Source organism: Tachysurus fulvidraco, chromosome 12 (assembly GCF_022655615.1).
Source record: "Tachysurus fulvidraco isolate hzauxx_2018 chromosome 12, HZAU_PFXX_2.0, whole genome shotgun sequence".
Taxonomy (NCBI): domain Eukaryota; kingdom Metazoa; phylum Chordata; class Actinopteri; order Siluriformes; family Bagridae; genus Tachysurus; species Tachysurus fulvidraco.
The window spans coordinates 18,044,235-18,067,703 of record NC_062529.1 but is presented as its reverse complement, the minus strand read 5'-3'; the positions used below and the strand labels follow the sequence as shown (position 1 = coordinate 18,067,703).

General features: G+C 38.1%; 1 protein-coding gene across 2 annotated transcripts in view; it reads right to left on the bottom strand.

Moving 5' to 3' along the window:
• Positions 1-23,469, bottom strand: part of LOC113659566 (AT-rich interactive domain-containing protein 1B-like) — a 207,936-nt gene that overhangs the window by 1,618 nt on the left and 182,849 nt on the right. Inside the window, exons 10-21 of one of the 2 annotated variants that reach the window (XM_027172441.2) lie at positions 22,040-22,146; positions 18,073-18,213; positions 14,016-14,225; positions 13,708-13,912; positions 7,341-7,476; positions 5,736-5,905; positions 5,333-5,474; positions 3,406-3,525; positions 2,691-2,763; positions 1,675-2,419; positions 1,427-1,557; positions 1-1,321 (exon numbers count right to left, since the gene is read on the bottom strand). The exon at positions 1-1,321 is cut by the window's left edge and continues 1,618 nt beyond it. In XM_027172441.2, coding sequence (XP_027028242.2) covers positions 1-1,321; positions 1,427-1,557; positions 1,675-2,419; positions 2,691-2,763; positions 3,406-3,525; positions 5,333-5,474; positions 5,736-5,905; positions 7,341-7,476; positions 13,708-13,912; positions 14,016-14,225; positions 18,073-18,213; positions 22,040-22,146 — 3,501 coding nt within the window. Of the gene's footprint in view, positions 1,322-1,426; positions 1,558-1,674; positions 2,420-2,690; positions 2,764-3,405; positions 3,526-5,332; positions 5,478-5,735; positions 5,906-7,340; positions 7,477-13,707; positions 13,913-14,015; positions 14,226-18,072; positions 18,214-22,039; positions 22,147-23,469 lie in introns of both variants that reach the window. The other variant, XM_027172440.2, reaches the window with a different exon arrangement.

Sequence of the window (23,469 nt, the reverse complement as noted above, 5' to 3'; positions counted from 1 at the left end):
GACTAAAGGGTGGTGTGGCCAGGATCAAGTCTACGTTGCCGTCCTGAACGCTGAGTTTGCACAAACTTTCCAACACCAACCTTCTAGGGCTGAGCTGTGAATGTGGCCCTGCCGAAGGAAAAGGGTCCTGGGCCTCAGCTGAAGGACACACCATCCAATGGAGCAAGCCATCAAGGATGGGAAGACATATACTCTCTTGGTATATGGACAGGTCTAGCTGCCCAGCAATGTTGGCCAACGTGACCATAGTGTTTTCCCTCAGCGCCCCCAGACAGTCCCACCACCACTCATCTCTGCTGCAGGGCTTGATATCTACCTCCTTGTGATACTCTTCTTTGTCATAGCTAGGGACAATTCTCTTCCTCTCTGGGTGATCATGGTGCAACAGCAGCAAACGGCCAAGGATCAGAATCAGGCCAGGATGTTTGGACATCTCAGTATCATTTCCAGGGATAAATGACAGGCTGCGAATGATATTAGAGATACATATGCAACGTTTGGACAAAGAGTCCTGCCAGCTGGATTTAGTGCACAGTGGAGGTTCATCTGGACAGTGCGGTTCATCCTCCAGTACAGTGATCCCTTTTTGGTTCTCAAAAAGGCGTAATGAATATAAAGAACTGCTCGGTGAGGTTGACGAGTTTTCTTCCTCAGAGAGAGCTCTTAATCTTGGGGACAGCACATCATCTATAGTTGCAACTTGGTTGTTATGTACCTCCTCTGATTTTTTAGCACAACAGTGTTGTTTGCTCTCGACATTATTATTGGTACACCCCTCACGACTCTCAAAATGTGTTAGGATGTAGCTTGTGGAGTCCCCTCCACCTACTTTCCAGTGAAGTAGTCCACTGTCGAACTTCTGCACATGGCCAAGCTCATCAGAAATATCCTTGATGAAGTCATCTTTTTGAACAATCTTGACAGGCAGTTTATCATACTTGCTGGCCTGTTTGGGTCTCGGTTCGGGCACTGTTGATGAATGACCCTCAAGGGGCTCTATATTATCCTCAGTTTTCTCTTTATCTTTCTCATCTCTCTCATTTTTTGATATTTCATTCTTGTTCTGACCTTCTTGAATTAATTCCGGGCCTGTCTCAGAAAACCTAGGTGGAGAGTCCATGAAGTTTTCCTCTGGTTCTTGGCTGCACTCTGGCTCACAGGGATTGTCTGATTTGAGCGAGTCCTGCTCAATTTCATCCTTAACTGGACCGAGCAGAGTCTTTTGGCCTTGAGTCCCCACTTCATATTCCTCCAAGATGCCAAAGATCTCGATCAAGCATCTTCTTAAATACTCAATGATCAGCTCAAGGAATCCAGGCAACTAGAGGTAAAGAACAAAAGCAGATATATTCACAAGCCAAAAAAAAAACCTCTAACCTTATGATCTCATGACATGGCACATAGCTTTATTAATCAGCCTCATTACCTGAGCCAGATTGAATGATGCTACAGTGCTGTCATCATAAAGAAGAATGTTGATTGTATCTAGAGCCCATGTGCTTTCAGCCAGAAGTCCTGACTTGAGTGACATCATCATTCGCCAGGCTTCTGGGGTTCCTTTAAAAGAAATCAGTAAGTTAATACATGTTGTCCAACACATGTATATCCCGTATAAGATTTCTATATGATTTATGTGTATTTTGATGGTAATGGAGTTATGGTGCAGTTTTTTACCAGTGTCTTTTGAGGTCATTTTGCGTCGAGGTTTCAAGAGTGGTTGGGTCCCTTCCACACACCCTATTGGATAGTCTCTCCTCATGTTGGGTGGCATCTGACCTGGAACTCCACTCCCAGAGCCACTTGGAACCGACATTCCTGGCTTGTGCAACTTCATAGACTGCATAAATGCCATCTTGTTGGGTTGCATGTGCACTTCCATAGAACGCTGAAAAGACCCTGGGCCCGGTTCACAGGAGATGTGGTTAGAGGTCTGGTAGGAAGATGGAGGTCGTGAATTCAGAAGAGCCATGGAGTTAGAGTGACCAGATATGTATGGCGTTTGGCGCTGATGCCCAGGCCACAGATTGTCTGCCCTGACTCCATCCATGTCATCTATACGTCCCATCCCTGGGTATGGAGAGCTCTGACTAGGTGTGCCATGTCTATTAGAGTAAGAATAAGCCATGTCTGTCCTTGAGGGCCACATGTGTGTTGGACCATCTCCTGTGGGCACTGAATGTCCAGCAGCCATCATGCTGTGCTGGACTGGATGATGCTGAGGCCCTTGGCTGGTGTTCTGCAGCCGTTCCCGGCCATACGGATAAGGAAAGGGAGTCTGCATGGGTCGGCGCTCTGGATAATTTCCTCCATACTGACTGTACATATCTGTCTGTGGGCCTCCGTACTGCATCCCATAAACCTCTCCTTCATGCCTCTTAGCGGGGGGGCTATACATTCCATCCAGGGGTCGCTTGTAGCCCTGTGAGAACGACAAAGTTAATATATTTAGTATTCAAAATAAAATAGACCTTTTCAGTAATCATTTATATGACCTTTATACTGTAACATTCATCACACATGTACGAGAAGCTGAAAATACAAGTACTAACCTTATTTTCCATTTGAAAGTAATAATACTTGCTACTTTGTGTGAGTTAGCTGGCTTTGCAAGATACATTATACATTGTATTTATCATAGTTTGTGATTCATGAAAGACTATGTTTGAACATGCCCTGTCTAAGACTCTCACCTGTTGAGGGTACATCCCTGGAGGGTGGACACCATATGGCATACCAGGATACTGCTGTCCATAGTTGTCATGTCTGTGTAGGAGAAGTAGTAGAACAGATCAAAGACATGATACTTAATATGCAGCACTCAATCTGTAACTACACTCTATAACCAACGGTTTGTGTACACCTGACCATGCCCATGTCTTTTAACCTCCTATTCCAGATTTAAACCCACTTTTGCTGTTATAACAACCTCCATTCTTCTGGGAAGGCTTTCCACTGGATTTTCAAGTGTGATTGTGGGATTCTGTGTTCATTCAGCCACAAAAGCATTAGTAAGATCAGGCGCTGATGTTGAGTGAGGAGGTCTGATGTGCAGACAGAGCTCCTGTTCATCCCAAAGGTGTTCAGTTGGGATTGAAGTCAGGGATCTCTGCAGGGCACTCAAGAACTTTGGCAGAGCATGTCTTCATGGACCTCACTATGTGCAAGATTGATGAACACGTGTTTTTGTCCTGTACCTCTTAGCTCCACTGAATGGAAATCATAACGCTACGGCATACAAAGACATCCTACTCAACTGTGTGTCTAACATTGTGGAGATATTAGGAAGGCCCACATAATGGTGTTTGCCCAGATGTCCACAGATTATCTGAGATACAGTGTATATACAGTGTAGATATGAGAGTAGCGGAATAATCACATAAAATCACAAAACTTATGACATTTTACCTTTGTTGATTATGGTATCTGTTAGGAGAATACATGCTACCATCACTGTTAGCATGACTCATGTTGCCTTGATTCCCATGGGGACCCATACTCCCATCCATTCCCATTAAATGGTCTGATCTGGAGGCGAAAAGACAAATGGATGTATACTTCATACACAGTTGTGTAAGCCTTTTGTTTTTTTTTTAATTAAAAATAATAACTTATAAGCATGTTGCTAAACAAGCTTTATCACCCAGGGATGTTAGATAATGATATTTTAGCACTGTTTTCAAATCTAAAAACTTTTTAATTACCTTTTTAGGGTAAAGACTTACTTTAAAATTGGGAACAAATTGATATATAAACAAAATATAAAAACATCACTTTCTAGGTATTTAGAAAAGAATAACTTTCATATGAAAATTATTATTATTATATTATAGTTGCATAATTATCGGTGTTAGCAAATTTACAGATACAGAGCTGTAGTAATGCTTCTTAGGACACAAAAACCTAAAAGGAAACAGATGTAGAATGCATATAGAATGTAGTTTAAACAATACTTACAAACACAACAGAACATTTCAGCGCTTTCTATTAGGACAAGATGTTAAGCCTATTTAGAGCTTATTTTACACCAGATAAGGTGCAAGCTCTGCATTTCTGCATCTTTCCATATGCTTGATTGTTACTGAATGTATTTTTCTGTCCAAAAACAAGGTAGAATACAATATTTTTGCTACCCTTATAAGTCCATCCCCATAATCTAAACTTGTATTTGTATTGCAGTAGTTCTTCTCTGCTGCTATTAGCATTGTAGTGTATTGTTCAGTGAACATTACCTAACCATATAGTGTTAAACCATATTCAAAAATAATTTGAAAGTCTGTGTGGCTATCTGCATATTCTATTTACTAACCCGGTGGTGGAAATAATCATGTCACGCTCTGTAAATTAAAAAGCGCCTCATAGTGTGCCTCGTCGCTCCTGGCAAAAAAAAAGAGGCTTAAAAGCGCTACACTGATTAACATGGGAGTGTACTACAAGTGGAGCCACTGCGGTGTAGCATACGATTCTAAACCATGTACATTCCAAGATTTTTAATTCTTTCTAAACTGTTAAATTTACAAGATGTAATTTAATACAAATTAAGACTTAGGGTTTTCAAATTTACGGGCATCCTTGAAATTAATATCAAGTTAAGCCTTTTAAGAGTCTGTTACTGTAATGGCTAACAAGGTTAGATACACTTATAGAGGGATCTTACACTCCTGAGATTTTTGCCAGTGCATTAAATATTTACAGCCCAAGAAAACAGGAAACAAATAGACAATAATAGAATTCATTGAGACTGAGTACAATTAGAAAAAAAAAAAAAAAAAAGACTTGGCACAGTGTTGGATTTATTCAAAATTACTTTATACTTTATGGGTGAGAATAATTTCGCTACACACATGTTTTGCAAAATGGTACTATTATTTAATTCAACAAAATTACATTTTATTTTGATAGTGCTTTTAACAATGGACGATTTTCACAAAAACCGAACAATTTCGGATAAAATGATCTAAAATTATACTTATATTTATCCATAATTGCATTGCATTGGCAAGGGAAAACTCCCTGAGACAATATTTGGAGAAACCAGACTCAAAAAAGAAACCCAAGCCTCCTCTGGGTGAAACAGAATAGTGTGACTGCAAATAATTTCCTTTCTATAACTGTACACTATATAGGCACATGCTACTGTTAATAAAGGTTCTTGTGAGAATTCTATTCACACAGAGGCAAAGTGCCCTCATCATATTCATTTATTGTAAAGGGTGCCAATAATTCTGGAGTGGCCTATATATTGACAAAACATTTTTGTTGCATGAAAAAAATGAAATGGTGTGGAATGATTGACTCCAGCATGTTTGAGTGTATATTTGTGGATGTGTCTCACCTGCGGTCATATGGTGGTCCATAAGGGTACTGAGAACGTTGTCCCATACCCAGTCCTGCCATTGTGCCACTCGATGGACTCCTGTTATAGATGTCCTGCATGCCAGCAGGAGTCATCTGAGCTGGCATACATGGATCTCCACCTACTTCGAAGGAAAGGTACAAGTTAGTGAGTACGTGTTGACCACAAGGTGGCGGCATGTTCCTGAGTATAAACAATTCTACTTGCTAGAAGCTGATGAACAGGTGGAGAAAAGATCAGAGGAAAGGAGAAAGGAGAAAGAGGATAATGAAAGGAAAGAAGGGAGAAGGATAAATAAAGCTAGATGGCTAGGCTACCTTTCGAGGTATGGTGTAGGGTAATTGTTATAATGAAAGCTGCTCATAAACAATACAACACTGACCTTTTCTTATTCCTACAAAATGGTCCTTATTTTCATACTGCATCCTGATCATGGAATCCATGGGGGTCATGGCTGACTGGTAGGAATTTCCAGAACTCAGTATGTTCCTTTTCTGGAAAGCAGGATCGCTACTGTCTGAGAACGGGTCTTGGATACTGACTGAATTATTGCTGTTAAACAAAGGCACAAGGAGGCATTATGTAAATTTAAATAGGAATTAAAATTTAAATGAGTACACATGCATTTATACAGACGTAGAGACAGATATACACGGTCGATGTAAAGGAAGTCTCTTACAAATTCAGTTTATTGAATATAAATACAGAACAGAACGGCTGCAACGGTGTAAAATGTTGCACACGCTAACATTTGGCTTTACAGTCATGTATGATACAAATGCTACTTTTTATTCATCAGTAACATGCATTTGTTATCGAGAATGGCCTTAGGAAAAATAAATCTAGGGTAATAGATGTTCACTCGAGTGCAAACAAACAGATTAAATAAGCAAAAATGAGATGATATTTAAAACACAAATAACCCAAATTCAGAAAGTGTGTATAAGCTAGCAACATTCTTTATGAATGTTGAGCACGGCTCTCTAGCCACCGTCTAACTAACCGAGTCCTATCCAATCGCGTGACTTTTTGCAAATAGTATAGTGACGAGTTCTGTGTCCTGTCCAACCGCGTGTTTATGCAAAACGCTCTCGTGAAGAGATCTGCGTCTCATCCAATTGTGTGGTTGTATGCTACGTCTTTGTGTGTAAAAGATAACGTTGCATCTGTGAGAAAGCAAGCCACGAACAGACACAGAACGTCGACATAAGAGTTTTGTGAATGTAAGTATGGCTTGTTCAAAGAAAAGAAAGTTAACTTTTCAAAGACGAGTGGTCAGAAAAGTATGGATTCTCCCTGTAACAAGTGTCTGATATAATCCGAGTCCGTAGCGCTAACGTCAAGGGCCACTATGAAACAAAGCACAGGCATTTCGAGCAAACATATCCTCAAAACACAGAGCTAAGAACGAGAAAATAACTCAGGTCAAAGGCCAGTATGAGAAGTCCATCAAAGTTCTTGTCTTGACTAATTTTTTTCATTAGTCACCGAGGCAAGATACAGAGTGACTGGTGCATGCATGAAACTCTGTAAAGCAGATTTTCTCCTCTTTTTTCTTTAAAATGTGTGCTGTAGTTATTATTACGATTATAATTCATTCAATTAAAAGCATTACAAAAAGGCATTTTTTTACACAGTATATGCAAGCACTTTTACGCAGACATGTTGTCACAAATGTGCAGTATAATATATTTTGGGTGAAATTGATAAATATTATTTTTTTTCTCTCTAATTTCTTGAATGTTCTTAATACAAAAACTAGTGAATGGTCTCATTTAATTAATACTAGTCCTTAAAACATCTTAAGTATATCTGTTAATCTGCTGTACTAGAGCATCGATAGAAAAAAATCCGGACCTTTCTTACTTAGGAAATTTGTGCATCTGGACCTTCTCAAATTGTATGTGAATACCCCTAAAGTTAACAGAAGTAAAGGCAGTGAGTAGATGATAGAAGGTAGAGGTGTTCTCTAGGTGGTGTTTTTCACCTGTTGCCTGGGATACTGATGTGACCCTGCGGCGTGGTGGCTGGCGTGGGCGGTTTTAGCTCACTGGGCATCTCAGGCATGGAGCTGCTGCCTGTCGACTGGGGGGTTTGAGGACCCTGTAGAGAGCCTGAGGTGGCTGAGATGGGAGAGACAGCAGAAAGAGAGAGAATAAGATGGAGAAATGGAGTAGTGATATGTGGCAATTATTTATTTATATATTTTTTGGAATTCTAGATTCTGATTGGTCGGCAGCTCAGACTGTAGATCCTGCTGTAAGACAAATCTCAGGTTTGTATTAATGAACTAATTGGAAAATATGATTGTTTCTATAGCGACACCTAATCACACAGATCTGCGTTGAGGATGCTCTATATTAACGGTGTATAATTTGAAACGACACGGTTATGTTTTCTGTAAAGGATGTTTAATTAGCAGTATTTAGCAGTGATTTAGATAAAGTGTGAGCTTTATGTTCTCTGACACAAACATCAAGAGAGAAAAAAGAAAGAATAGTTTAGGATTAACTGTTTCTAGCTCCAGAACATTAACTGTTACAATAAAGAAAATGTTCTGTGCTGTTCTTTTGTGTTTAATTCCTTACATATTCACCTGTATTCCTTATTCATTTCTCTAGCACTACTACTACTAAAAATGATAACATTAATATCAAAAGACAACAAAGGAATTAAAAAGGTCAAATACAAATCCACCTATGGTAGTCACTAATATGGGTATTATTATTATTATTATTATTGTTATTATTATTATTATTAATAATAATATTAATAAGAACAATAATATTAATAATAACAACAACAACAACAACAATAATAATAATAATAATAATAATAATAATAATAATAATAATAATAATAATAATAATAATAATGTGTATTTTTTTTGTTCCAAGTTAGGAAATAAAGCAAGATAAAATATTTACTGATACATTTACAATCACACACAGTTGGGTTACGAATTATATAAAATAGCCCAGTGTTATAAGAATCATAAAAAAAATATCTAGTCTGAAGATAACCCAGAAGTTTAACTTATCGTATCTTATCTTAGGCTTCTTTCCTTTGTATGAATGTATGAACCCTGGCTAAATAAAGCAGGAGGAAATGTATACTAGTACAGACTCTGTATGAAACAGCGATGAATGGATCACCTATACCAGAGCACTTAAATATGCATTAAAAGAGGGTCAACTGGGCAAAGTAACAATGTGGCTGATTTGTCCTATATATTTGTCACTCAAGCACAGCGAGGGAGTATGAAGTGTTTTATGCAAAAAAAATAAATAAATAAATAAAAAATCCAAGCAAGAATACAAGAAGAGCAAGAGAGCTTTCATTGTGGGAATAGCTTGCCTGAGTGTGTGAAGCCTGGACTGTTTTTGTCAGCCTCTCGAATATCTCTCTCTCTCTCTCTCTCTCTCTCTCTCTCTCTCTCTCTCTCTCTCTCTCTCTCTCTCTCTCTCTCTTTTTTTTTTACTTCTCCAATTTTGTCGTGGTAAACTCAGCGAGGAGTTGCTTCCGAGGACACACAGTCAGTAGGGAGAGAAAAAAAAACGGCTTTTGTGCTAGACAGGTGTGTAAAAATGTAACGCCACATCCAAGTGCCGAAGCACATTTCCTACGAGACTAAGTCCTCTCGGTGAAGATCCAGGATTTATTCAGATGAGTGACAGGTCCTACACTTTTACAACATAAAAACAAACTGAAAAAGCTAATATCTGGGCTGTTCTATATAGTCAGAAATAGAGTCCCGGATGCTGCAGTGGTGTTGATGCTGGAGCTGACTATCTGGGGCCCCTTGGTAGAAAGAAGAAACTACTGAAGATTAAAAGATTTAGCACTTTCAAGATATGCTGCAAAGGGATGAAATGCAATGGAGGGCATGTGTTATGATATATAACACAAGACTACCTTTATAGATTTTATTGGATTTATATTAGATGATGATACGTGCAGTTAACTGTATAATATAAAGCCTGTGAAAAATGATAATAAACTGGAGCAGAAACATTTTATAATTAAAGGCCAGTTAAGTGTCACATCTCTACAAAGCAACCACACGCATTTCCTCGTTCCCAGACACCATCCCTCCATTCATTCAGTTCACTAGTGTCTATGATTTTACCAAGTCTGCCTTTCTGTTCTTGATTGTCTGTTTTTTTTTCCTGACCTGCTTGTACATCAACCTGTATATTTTTGATCCTTTTTTCTGGAACTGTTCCTACTTCTGTGTGCTGTTCCTAATAAACTGACCTTCACTTGTCACTTACATCTTCTCTACTGAGTCTGTTTTCCTGACATTTCAATGGTGATCATCAATATCCACGATATGGCAATTCTTTTCTCTGTAATTTGGTATTTTGCAATCTGTAATATTGATGCATTTTGTTTGTAGTCTGGCCTCATGTCAAACTACATGCCCGTATAGCCCTATATACACACAAACACACACACACACACACACACACACACACACACACACACACACACACACACACACACACACACACACACACACACACACACACATATATCAGTGTGAAAAAGTGTGACAAACATGCAAAAAAAAATAAGGGTGCCAACACTTTTTCACACCACTGTATATATACAGTATATTTTCCTACCAGTGTGATTGTGGGTGATAGAGGTGTGAATTGTGTGCCCAAAAGACTCACAGTGCTCCCATTTCCCATCCCCTTGCTCACCAGCAGCTAAACTTGTCACTGTACTCTACATACAGAAACCAAACAGTGTCCTGATTAATATTAGAACAGAGTGGCAGAGATAAAATGGTTCATTATCTGATAAGTAGATTTCCATTCCATTGCTAAAATGGAACGCCAGTGTACCGAGAGAAAGGGTTAAAATGTAACTTCTGGCAAGTGGCTGTGGTGTAAAAAAGACATTTAAAATGCTTGTAAGGTTTCTCATTGGGCCACATCACACTATCTCTGTGTGGATTATTTTCATCATGATATGATTTTATACCTTACACATTGTGCTCCTGTAATGTGGTGCAATCGTGATGACATACATAAAGCTAGCTGAAATGTGCAAAAGCTGTAATAAAGAAAGCATTTTTTGCTTGTTAAACATTTAAGTTAACGCAAAAATAAAGTGTTTCCGAATGGTGTTAAACAATCACCGTGTGGCTGTTCATACAGTATGAGCCTCAGCTGGACACAAAGGAACAACGGAGTTGGTAATTCAGCGCTGTAAGACTTAATTCAACACTTAAGTCAACATCAGGGTTTTTTAATGGTGTCTTGAGAGACCAAAGTAGATAAAAGAAAGAATTTGTAGAGCTCTGATTTGTCTTCTGAGATAGTGAGGAAGAAGTCTTTACTCTTCTATCCTGCTATCTCTCTGCTCACTTGCCCACGGACACACGTGGATTTCTCTGAAAGTAAACATCTGAAGCGTTATTCAAGATTAGTATAATAGAAATTCCTCTGTCAATTTCTGTCTGACTCACCTGGGAACTCTGACCCCAAGTGAACACCAGACCCCTTTAAATTCCAGACAAAGTGCGGTGCGAGACATGATGACGACGATGATGATGAAGATGACGACGATAATGATGACTCAGAGGAGATTGAGAGTGAAAAAAACTGCTGCCTTATTGCTTGGCTACTGAATTGAGGTTGACTGGAGGTCATGTTTGTTTATATCCCAGAATTCAATCCCCATTAATCTTGCTTGGGGGAATCCCATCAACCCTCCTCTGCTCTCACACGGGTGCTGCTAGGCAACCGTAACAATGACATCATCGCCTGTCATCGTAAGCCTGAAACGGCGGCTGACCAAAAACACAAAGAGTGTGTTTTTTACCCCAGCTATGAATCAGACTGCTCAGATAAAGCTACTGCACATCCCATTTCCCTGTTCAGTGAACCAGACTGAAAGCCCAGGAGCGGATCCTAGCATTCAATATTCAATAATACATATAATAAAACTGCTGATTCAGCACACTTTGCTGTCATGATACATCTGACATATTACTATACACATATTCAGAGTATTTTCATGTCTCCATAATAATTCAAACAAAGAGCTTATATTAGTAGCTGTAATATCCTGTAATCCTGTATATATTTGTACTAAATGTTACTTTCTCTCCTTGTCCCTGCCCCAAATATAAATGGTTGTAGATTTCTTATTAAAATAACAATCAGTTTTTCCACAGGTGTTTTTTCCACTGTTACACCAGAGTAAGTGATGCAAGATCTAAATTCAGTAAAAGGCTTGAAATTGCAACACAGCAATGGCACATTTCTTATGGAAAAAAATAAAAAAACATTTATCCAGAAGCACACAAAGTGTGTGTGTGTGTGTGTGTGTGTGTGTGTGTGTGTGTGTGTGTGTGTGTGTGTGTGTGTGTGTGTGTGTGTGTGTAATATATGCCTAAGTAGACATGTTGTCTTTTGCTACACTTGTTTGCCATGCATTTTGAAATGTTTCATCATATGAAGGGATATTTATTATATACATTAATAATAAATCACAATGTGTTATGCTGTTGTAGGAAAATGATCAATAACTGAGTGGTGCGGTGTTTCGGACGTGAATAGGAACTAGTTTTGAAATTCTGAATGAGATTATTGATACAGTAATAATTAAATACAGCACATCCTAAAGTTAACTTTTATTCCTCTTCCACTACAATCATTTGCCAAAAAATATTATTAGTTTATTTTCTATTTAATATTTTTTATCCATTTAGAGTTACATTGCATTAAAGTGGGGAAAAAAGCCTATAACATGCAATGTAACACTAAATGCATTCCCTACCTCAGCCTTTTTTTTTTTTTTTTAAAGCTAATAAAGCAAAAAAAAAGATGCCAGATTTAATGAGACAACTGAGATGTCCTCTTTTTTTGAAGGCCACTGTCTGTACAAAGCACTGGAGATAAAAACTTCCAATAAATAGCTCCTTACAGAAAACCTCACTATCTGTACATCAGTGTCTCTTTTCTCTTTCTCATTTTTAACCAGAATGCATAAATTCCTTCATCTCAAAGACTTTCCTGTGTCTGATTATTAAGACGCATTAAGATACTAGAGACTCCTAAATCCAAAATAAATTCTAAATATTGTCTCAACAAATCAACAATCACACATAAAATACGTTTATACAAAACCTCCACAAAACATGTGATCGGTCAGAATTTAATAAAAGTATATTATGTATAGTTTACATAAAAACTATTACGTTTCTCAACAAAATGTGATTTTATTGCTTGATAAAATTCAAGATTCTAATGTAGCATGAGCTTGATTAGTTCAGCTCGTATTAATGTAAACCAGTTCCACTGTAAATCTCTTGAGACGGTTGCTACTGATAGGACGTTTATCTATAGTATTAAAATAAAGGTGATTAAAGGTGATTTAAACCCATGTGGTAGTGTTATGACTCAGCCCGGACTTTGGCCACGTGCATTTGTTTGTTTATGTTCCTCGTCAGATGTCTGCCCTGCCCTTGTCTGCCCTGCCCTGTTTCCACGCCTACTCCTAATTGTATCTGATTGTCTTTGTATTTAACTGTGCCGCGTTGCCTTGTGCAGCGCGTAATCTACTGTTGTCTTTGTCCTGTCTCTAGTCCGTGTCGTGTTTCGTGTTGCTCTGTTATTAAACCCTGTTTATTTTGGCTGTCCTGCGTTTGGGTCCGCTTCCTGCCCCGCGTCATGACAGGTAGAACATTGCAGTGGTGAGGCGATGTGTCTGTTGTGAAACCCCAGCATTGTGGGTTTGACTCAAAGCTTAGGTGTGAGCTCAATGTTCAGTTCTGTTCAGGGCTTTGAAATAATGTTGGATGTGTAAAAACGAATCGAGTTACTGTAACTCGGTTCAATCACATGCAACTGACTTACACACTTAAATGAAGTGAATTTATTTAACTTTATTTTTTTATTTTCATTGTGTGGGTATGTGGTTGTAATAGACATTAGACATTAGTACAAACCTGTGATTTGAATTGAACTGCTATTAAAGAAAATGAATCAAAACAATCTGAGTCAAATGAATCAAGCATTCATCAGTGCTGGGGTTAACATAATTTAACATACAAATGAAACTGAAACATACTGGACATCGTACAACCCTTTTCTTTATCATCCAGAAATTCAATTTGATCAAAAATTCAAACCTAAGGTATTGCTACAAAAAAACAACAACAATACTATCATGTCTTAAATTTTGTGAAAAAAGTTAGATGATGTACAAGGTTTATTATCTGTAGACCTGTACTGTCAAAAGAATTGCTCAAAGAGCGATAACCCAAGCGACACAAGCCCATCTTCACGTCATGTCATGTCAACCCTGTGGCTCTTTAAACTATCACCGACACTCACCAGGAGACGGAGGCTCAGTCTTGCCTTGTTTCTTGCCGTCAACACTAGGGCAGGAGTCAGGTGGAGGCTCTTCGCCTCTCTCCACCTTACACTCATAGGCAAACAGATACTGGATGTAGTGCTTCTTCAGAGAGCTTGCGGCGTTACTGGACGTTCCTAAGCCGAGTGTGGAGGACAGCTCACGCCATTTCTTATTCTTATTTACCTTCAACAGAGATGATACCAAGAAGGGCGTTAATGACTGATGATCAAATCAACGCCTGGGACACATCAGTAAAAAGATGAAGATGGGCTGTTAAAGATTTTACCATGGCCAAGCCGCCGAGGTCCTTTACAGCCATGTAGAACTTGCACAGATCCAGCTGTTTTTTCCCCACTACAGGGAGGTGAGGAACCGGAGTCCCCCTGTCCTCCATGAAGGATAGATAACGATCCACCCAGTTCTTTCTCTCTGGCTCGCTTCCCATTTCGTACAGCCGAGAAACCTTGTCGTTCGTTGTGGTGCCTGAGCCTGACTTCTGCAAGTGTGGGACAAAGACAGAGAACTCATGCTGTAACAGAATTATTTATGAATTATATGTATTAAAATAACATTAAAAGTAAAGATGTCTGTGATTAAAATGTACTGTAGCAAGAAATGGACTGCCAAGAAATCTGTGAAGAAATCTATAATACCTTCAGATCAGAGGACGATCATTTTCAGACTGATGGCACAATCAGTCATTAAAGTGAGCCTGAGTTTGAGATATTTAAGGGGTATGAAGACTTGTTTAAATAATTCTCAAAATCTATAAACTGTCTAAAAATATGAGTCTGACTTTTTTTTTAATAGAAGAAGCTAGCTTTTTATCAATGAACCAAAATTTGCATAAAGTCATAGATACATCATATAAGGTAAATATATACTGTATAAAAAGGAATGATAAACTATAAACTAAAGTAATAGGGATTAAATTGATCTATTTTTCATTATGGTTTGCTCTGAACAGAAATGATATGTTTTCATTTCTGCTCTCAAAAATAGTTAATTACATTCGTTATATATGCTAACCCATGCTAGGCTAAAAGAAACATTGCATTTAGCCCAAATATTTTCATTTTAATTAATTAATGGATTTCTACATTCCATTTTTAGAGGATCCTTCAATAAAAACATTTTATGAATTATGCACTTTTTTTATATCATATTTTTCAATCTGGAACAATTTCAGCTCTTTAGTCAATAAAAACAATATCAAAAATAGTTTTACATTCGTTATATATGCTAACCCATGCTAGGAAAAAAAACAAACATTGCATTTAGCCCAAAATATTTATTCATTTTCAGAGGATTTTACAGCTCGACAATTGTAGCAAAAACAAACAACAACAACGAAAAAATGTTTTTAAAAAACCAAAAAATGTATTTTCAATAAATTTTGAGTCTAATATTTTTTTTTTTGAAAAAGATTCTAATCCCGGGTCATGATAATATTAAATAATGCATATTATGTGAATAAGGAACAGTATGACACCATGTCTGTTTTTATGTTTGTATATCTCAATACATTTGTAAGATGTAATGTTAAGGTTTCACTGTAAAGTGTTGAGAATGAACAGAATTATAATCGACATATCGGATAAGAGATTTGTGTATAAATCGCAGACATGAGAGAACCTTCAGAATATACAGAACAGTCATTACACCAGAGACTCCATGTGTACATCATACACCTCATATCTTTAATACAAACTGATTGCTTTGACCTATAAGCATCTGCTGAATAAAGCTTGTGCAAGCTGAACTTGATCATTCATAATTTACATGCACTTAACATGCCTATGTATTTAGGCCACGGGTTATGTTCCTGGGGGTCACTACATCTCAAGGGTCGCAAATTGTTATCTGTGGAGTCACTGGAATGCGTGTATAAAATACTCACCTTACGGCAGGCATTTTATCATTATTATTATAATTAAAAAACTGACATAGACCTAACAATTTGTGGTTTATAGTCATCATACAGACTGGACTGCTGAATAGACATCCTGTCAAGAACAAATACAAGTATTAGACCCATGGTTGTGGATAGTTTGCATATAGTCTGGATAAAGGAATAGACCACCTGACATCCTCTAGCCTATAAACCAATAGCAAACGTCACACTAAAAGAGAAGTCCGAAATTTCTTTTATATTATAGAAACCTTAAATCAATCTTAAAGCAAACTTTCTGAACACGTCTAACTTTTCAGACTGCTTTGCATATTTCGCTTTCTCCAAACTAACCTGGAAACTCATTGGACTCAGGACTCAGCCCGGACTTTGGCCATGTGCATCTGTTTATGTTTTGTGTCATATGTCTGCCCCACCCTTGTCTCTTCCTCTGCACACCTGTTCCTCATGTGTCTAATTGTTATTAGTATTTAGTTGAGCCGCGTTGCCTTAAGCAGCGCGGAATCCTCTGCTGTTGTCGCGTCGTTGTCCTGTCGTCTTTTGTCTAGTCTGTGTGCCGGTTTCATGTTTCAGTTATTAAATCTGTTTATTTTATGTTATCCTGCATTTGGGCCTGATTTTATCCCTGCCTCACTGACATTGGTACTTTATTTCAGAGTGTATATTTAGCTGTGTGATAGCATAGCCAAAGGGACTCAGTCACACAGCAGACAGCATGACCAGAAGAATAGCGAGAGAAAGAAAATGCCGTTGTCCTTCAGCATTTAGTTTCGAACGGTGCATTCAATTAAAGATCATTTAAACAAACGGAAAATAAAACTGCAATGAGTTAAGGTAATCTGTAGCGTGATTGATATGCTGGACGTGTTCTGTTATTACGTTTTAATGAAAAGTAATCAAGATCACACAGCAAAGCAGGAAAAGTTGATGGTTCATTTAATGCAGCTGTGTTTAAATAATAGTCACTGGGTTTGTTTACCTTGAAGAAAATGCCAAAATAACAAGTCTTACGTTGGTAACAGTAGTCAGAGAGAAATTCACTTTGGAATTTACTTTGGCTGCAGCTTACGTTTTAGAGGAGCAACATCTCCAAGTGAAATTAATTACTCAATGCAATAATAGTGTAAAAAAAAAAACATTGCTGTAATTCAGTCCACTGACCGTTTGGATTTGGAGGATGCACATGGCATAGAATAAAAGAACAATAAACTGCTGTTCACATTTTTTTTAATTAATTATTTTTTTTTTACAAGAAGCTGTGTACGTCTGTTTGGGATTAAGGCTGTTTGGCCCTTTCTGAACATTTTAATGCCCTAAGTGACAACTGTTACTTTTCACCCACAGCTCCCCCTCCAAATCACCAGAGGAAGTGTCCCCCAATTTCTGGGATATCCTGGTCAATCCTAGAACTTCCCGGTCATCGCTATTTAGGACATGCTAGCATTAGTACACGCTGCAAAAAATTGTCGGTTTACCCTGCCATTCCGAATTGTTTATTTCCATTGTTTGCCTATAATGTGTTTTGACTCTGCCACTGTTTTCCTGGATTTACCTTGTTCGCTGTTCGGACGCTGTATTCTGTATATTGAACTTTCTGCCTGTTTGCTATCGACTATGATTCCTCTTTGCCCTCCCACTGTTTTGCCCTGTGATTTCTTAAATAAATCTGCTGATCCTTCTGCCTCTGCATCAATACGTTGAGGCCCAAAACATTTTCCTATGACACATGAGAAAATGATCCTTTACATCATTAGGCTACTATGCATGGTGAAAGGTTTAAAGAAGGTTGAGATCTTTTTTAATAGTACTAGAGAGCGCTCTAGGTGGCTGTAGTTTTGATCAGTACTGAAGCTTCCTTCTACTACTTGCATTAGCCTAACATGTCTTACTCTATATACTGTACTAGCTAGCTAGTCACTAACATTTAAATGACACCAACAGGCAGAAGCATGATAGTCAACAGCTCTATTTGTGTAGCTTTTATTGTCCTTCTGCTGCTCCCCGTTCAGGATCACCACAGCGGATCACCCTGTTCACATGGACACGGTTTTTATTCTGGATGCAATTCCTGATGCAATCCTCCCATTTTATTCTGCATGAACATGGTATATTTTTATTTATGCACTTCATGGTTTTATGGTTTAAATTTTACTTAGTATTACGGCAGGACCTGGTGAAAAATAAACAGAGATAGATAGATAGATAGATAGATAGATAGATAGATAGATAGATAGATAGATAGATAGATAGATAGATAGATAGATAGATAGATAGATAGATAGATAGAACACTCCTGCTTGCTCTGGTGAGACTCAGAGCCTCTGGGCAAACATTTGTCAACTACAGTAGAGTCAGGACTAAAATGATTGTGTGGGCACTTTAGCATTAAACCGCAGCTTCACATTAATGGGACTGAGTGAGTGATACTTACTGGACTGGAGGGAGTTTTGGGCCATGCAGGACTGCTGATGCTGTCACTGTCATCCCCATGATAGGAAGACAGACTAGCAGGGCTGGGGGTCAAAGCTGAGGGAGTGGGGGGCTCTGAGCCGCACTGAGAGCTGGAGCCATCCTGAGAGAGAGAGAGAGAGAGAGAGAGAGAGAGAGAGAGAGAGAGAGAGAGAGAGACACAGAGAGAGAGAGAGAGAGAGAGAGAAACACACAGAGAGAGAGAGAGAAAAAGAGAGAGAGAGAGAGAGAAACAGAGAGAGAGAGAGAGAGAGAGAGAGAGAGAGAGAGAGAGAGAGAGAGAGAGAGAGAGAGAGAAATCACAAGAGCACTGCCAATTTAATTCTACCTTGCATAAGATGAACAGGCCAAGAGATACAGACAGAAACATAGACTCCATGTGAGCAAGAGGAAATAATAATAAAAAAGAAAGAGGAAAAAGAAGGAAAAAATTGGACGATGTAGAAACTTAGTAAGACAGTAGAAAGCTGAAGGCACTGACAGCTCCGGGACAGTGCAGCTATGTGTTCCTGTGACAGACTGCAAATGTCAGCAAAGGCACAGACTCTTATTTTCCCCATTTCCCTGCTCCACATTTCTAAAAGCACAGCCCGGACATGATCTTTCAGCTCTTCCCTTCACTCCGGGGCTCTTTCAGGCTCTTTTGGCAGCCTAAATAATTCACCACTAAGCACTACTATCAGGGAAGATTCTTGTAATAAATGAAGGGAAAAATAAACAAAAGCAGATCAGTGTCAAAGTGCTGTGAGGATTCAGAGCTCATTCAGAGTAATGGTGTGTGTGGGTGTGTGTGAGTGTGAGTGTGTGTGTGTGTGTGTGTGTGTGTGTGTGTGTGTGTGTGTGTGTGTGTGTGTGTGTGTGTGTGTGTGTGTGTGTGTGTGTGTGTGTGTGTGTGGAGGGGGGGGAGGAGGAGAACAAGTGCATTTTTATCTTTTAGCCAGAACAATACAATGGACAAGCTCTATGCAATATAATAGCTCTTACAAACACATATTGAGTTTTTTTTAAATGAGCATGTCGTAATTTTCTGAGCAATGTAATGAAACCACTGGCAGGCCTTTCACTTTCTCTGAACTAACCTATTCCACCCCCTGTGTTTAAAATACATATGGTTTATGAGAAGTCTTTAATGGAGAAACTCCAGCATTTTCTTCCTATTGTCATGACTCTGTTTTCACACATCATCTGCATTACAGAAAGACTCAACGTCAATGATTTGCTGATTAAATACATTTGTGTAAACATATTTTGAACATTTTTGCAGCTCAAATGCTCAGATTTTATAAAACCCTCAGCTAAAGTATATCATCTGTATATAACAGACAGTGTTGTCTCCCTAGTGTATTCATTTTCACTGATCGTGCTGTGATTAAATGTGAGGCGACGGAGCGCTCTAAAGACGTTTAACACTCACTGGAGTGTTATAACAGATGCAGCCTTAACAAACGCTTTTTTTAAACTTGGGTTGTTTCATTTAAACATGGTTCACATGTTTATAATAATCTGATGGTTTTTATAACAACAAAATATATAGTGCAATATATTTTCTCACTCATACTGACAAAACACTGAAATGAAGCTCTACACTGGGCACTACAAAAGTTAAATTAATTAATAAATCAATCAACCAACCAACCAACCCTTCAGCCAACCAAACAAATAATAAACCACTGAACCAGCCAACCAACTTAACAACCAACCAACTAAGCAGCCAACCAACCAAACAACCATCAAACCAGCCAGCCATCCAGCCAACCAATCAACCAACCAGTCAACCTAACACACAAACAACCACTGAACCAGCCAGCCATCCAGTCAAACAACTAACCAATTAATAAACCAACCAATCAACCAGACAACCTAACAAACAAACAACCACTGAACCAGCCAGCCATCCAGTCAAACAACTAACCAATTAATAAACCAACCAATCAACCAGACAACCTAACAAACAAACAACCACTGAACCAGCCAGACATCCAGCCAACCAACTAACCAATCAACCAACCAGCCAGATAACCAAACAAACAAACAAACAACCACTGAATAAGGCAGCCATCCATCCAAACAACTAACCAATGAATCAAGCAACTAATCAACCATCCATCCAGCCAACCAAACAAACAACCAACCACCGAACCAGACAGCCAACCAAACAAACAACCAACCACCGAACCAGACAGCCAACCAACCAAACAACCAACCAACCAAACAGCCAACCACTGAACCAGCCATCCAGCCATCCAACCAACTAACCAAATAATTAACCAAACAGCCAACCAACCAATCAACCAGCCAGCCAACCAAACTAACAAACAACCACTGCTTCAGACTCCACTTTACAAAACACACACACACACACACACACACACACACACACACACACACACACACACACACACACACACACACACACACACACACACACACACACACACACACACACACGCACCATCATCATGATCAAACATTCTGGAATTCTAATTAAACATACCTAAACTCATGCACACACTATGTAAACACACAAAACACTCATTTAATATGATGTATTGCTCAGTGTTGATTTGTTCCCTGACATACCGAGCCTTGCTTTCTGTTATGAGCTAATCTGTTTCTTCCATATTTTTTGTGTACTCTGGTTATATGGCCTGTTAGCTAAAATATTTGAATTTTGAAAGTTGCAGCAGTGTCTATGTCTCCTGTCTATATCTCCTGACATAATGGTTTCATTACATGTTTTAAGATTTTTATTACTATTAGACTTCATAACACATATGAAGATCCAACATTCAAACATGAGGGAGGGGCAGATAAACAAACAACCAAGCAAGCAAATAAACAAGCAAACTCCCAGTGCATTTATATATTGTCGCTGTCGGGCCAAAACCTCCTATGTCCAAATTTTGTCAATTTCATATTTCTTCACATATCTATTGGTCAGTCCCCATGTGGGTCTGTTATTTTTTACAAGTTATTAACCAATCTAAAGTGTTGAAAATAGCTTGAGCGTGGCTCAACGTGACCGCAGACTTTATTGAACACTGCTGGCAGCAGCGACGTCTGTGTTCGTACCATTCTTATCAATGACAGCATAATCTCGTATCTCCCTGCTCCCGCGTCATAAAGCTTGTATCTCCGATAAAACGTGACTTTGGGAAAATGTTGTGTTAATGTTGGTACACAACAGTATATGATAGCAATATAAGGTATGATAACAAATTTAACGATACAATGTTTAATAACTCAAAAAAAATACAGAGTTTTTTTATTTCCTGAAAAATAATGGTTTTTGAGATACGAGGAATGACCAATATCTTAAAAGGAAGGGAATTACAGGTTTCACAGTTTCAGGATTTCATTGAGTGCATACTGTATATATGATTGAGTCGATGCTGTAGTGCAATCTAAAATTACTATTCTTAGAAAACTGTGAGTCTAACAATTTGTTTTTTGTTTTTTTAAATATATTTATTTATTTATTTTAATAAATAACAGGCATGAATCATTTCATTACATATTTCATATCATTTGCCTGTGCCTTGTTGTGTTTGTATTTATGTGTGTATTTGATTTTTACTTAATTTTACTTTTTTACATAGTTTTATTTACTTGTCGGGCATTCACTGTGGACGGCAAAGAAAGAATTTCATTGTACTGGCAAACTTAATTATAAACATAATTAAAAATCTTGTTGATAATTAAAATGAAAAGAAAAAAAGAAGAAAAAACTACAGACACTGCATAACAACGGTGTGATACGCATTTTGTTTTGTAAAATAGCTTTGAAACGGTTTACTAAATGTTTACTAAAGATCTAAAAAACATTTTTTTTTGTTTCAATGACAAACTTTATTTCTAGTAGAATACATAAAACAAAACATAAACATTTTCCACATTACCTACAGTTTCACTGTTTTTTCAGTCTGTACCTTTGGGAGTTTGTGAGGTTCAGCAACAGGAATCACTTCTTCTTTACTGCTGGATTTCTGCTTGGAGTCTGCAGGCATCGCCACGTCTCCACTCTCCCCCATGGGGCCTATTGAACAACAACACCCAACAAACAAACAAACAAAAAAAAATCACTATTTAAACAGCACATCACCCAACATCTCTCTCCATATATTAGGGTTTTCGAATGTTTTGCAATCAGAGACCCCTTACAGTGCGGAAAAATGAAATCACAAACCCTTTATGATTGTAGCACAGATTTATTTAATAATTTGTCTATGCGAACATGAGGCACATTAGGCTAAATCATATTTACTTACTAGACCCATTAGAGCTTTAATTCCTGAACTTTCCACCCACAGAACACAAATCAGTTAGACTGTGTTAAAAGATTCGAAATATTTTACCATATTAGTAAAACTTTTTCTTGACTCAAACTGACAAAACTCTTGTTTTTTAAGTTACAATACTTTATATTATGAAAATATCATAATATGGTAATTATGGATATTTAGAACCCATGTAATTCATTGAATATTTTATCTGTATGTAACTAACAGTCTAACAACTGACACATCCATACTATCATCATTAAACATCGTAAACATCTTCAAACCCCCGAATAGACAACACGAATGTCTGTAGATCCCTGGATCAATTTCGAGAACCTCAGTCACACAAGACGAATTGGGGTGCCTTCATTGCATATTGGTGTATTATAATTATACTGCCTCCATAGGTCAGTATGTTATTACCCACAATGCCCTGTATACCCACTTATTTCCAGGGATTTCAGTACAGCGTAACAGATATTGCGTCATCGAGGTAAGCGTGGCCTATTTGATAATCTAACCCTGACCCTGACCCTAACCACAACCATAGTTTTTGGTTGTTTATTTGTTTTCTAAAATAAATCTACCTGTATGACAGTTTTGTCCTTCGTATTATGCTGTTTTATTTTTTTTTGAAAGAGAGCGTTTTTCCAAGACCTCCGGAAACACGGCCACTTTACGTCATGGTAACGAAACCCCTGGAGTTTAGTGAATGCCGTACTTGCCAATGCAGTATGCAACTTCTACACTGAATAATCCCACACTGAATAATGATTCATTTAGCTTGATATTTATTGTTCACAATGAATACTAGGGTAGTATTCAACTTTATATAAAAAAACAGAGATAAAAGATATGGTCCAACAATCCATAAAGCCAGTAGTTACTTGGTGGTGGTGTATTAAATACAGAAATTCATTTTTCGTTGTACCTTGAGGATACTACTGTAAGTAACTTGTTTATTTATTTATACAGTACATTCGTTCAGCTTCTGCAAACCTGGCCAGATTGCCATGGGTTGTGGGTGTGGCAAAATACTGCGCTTTTTTTAATGCATAGCATATCTTCATGCAGGAACA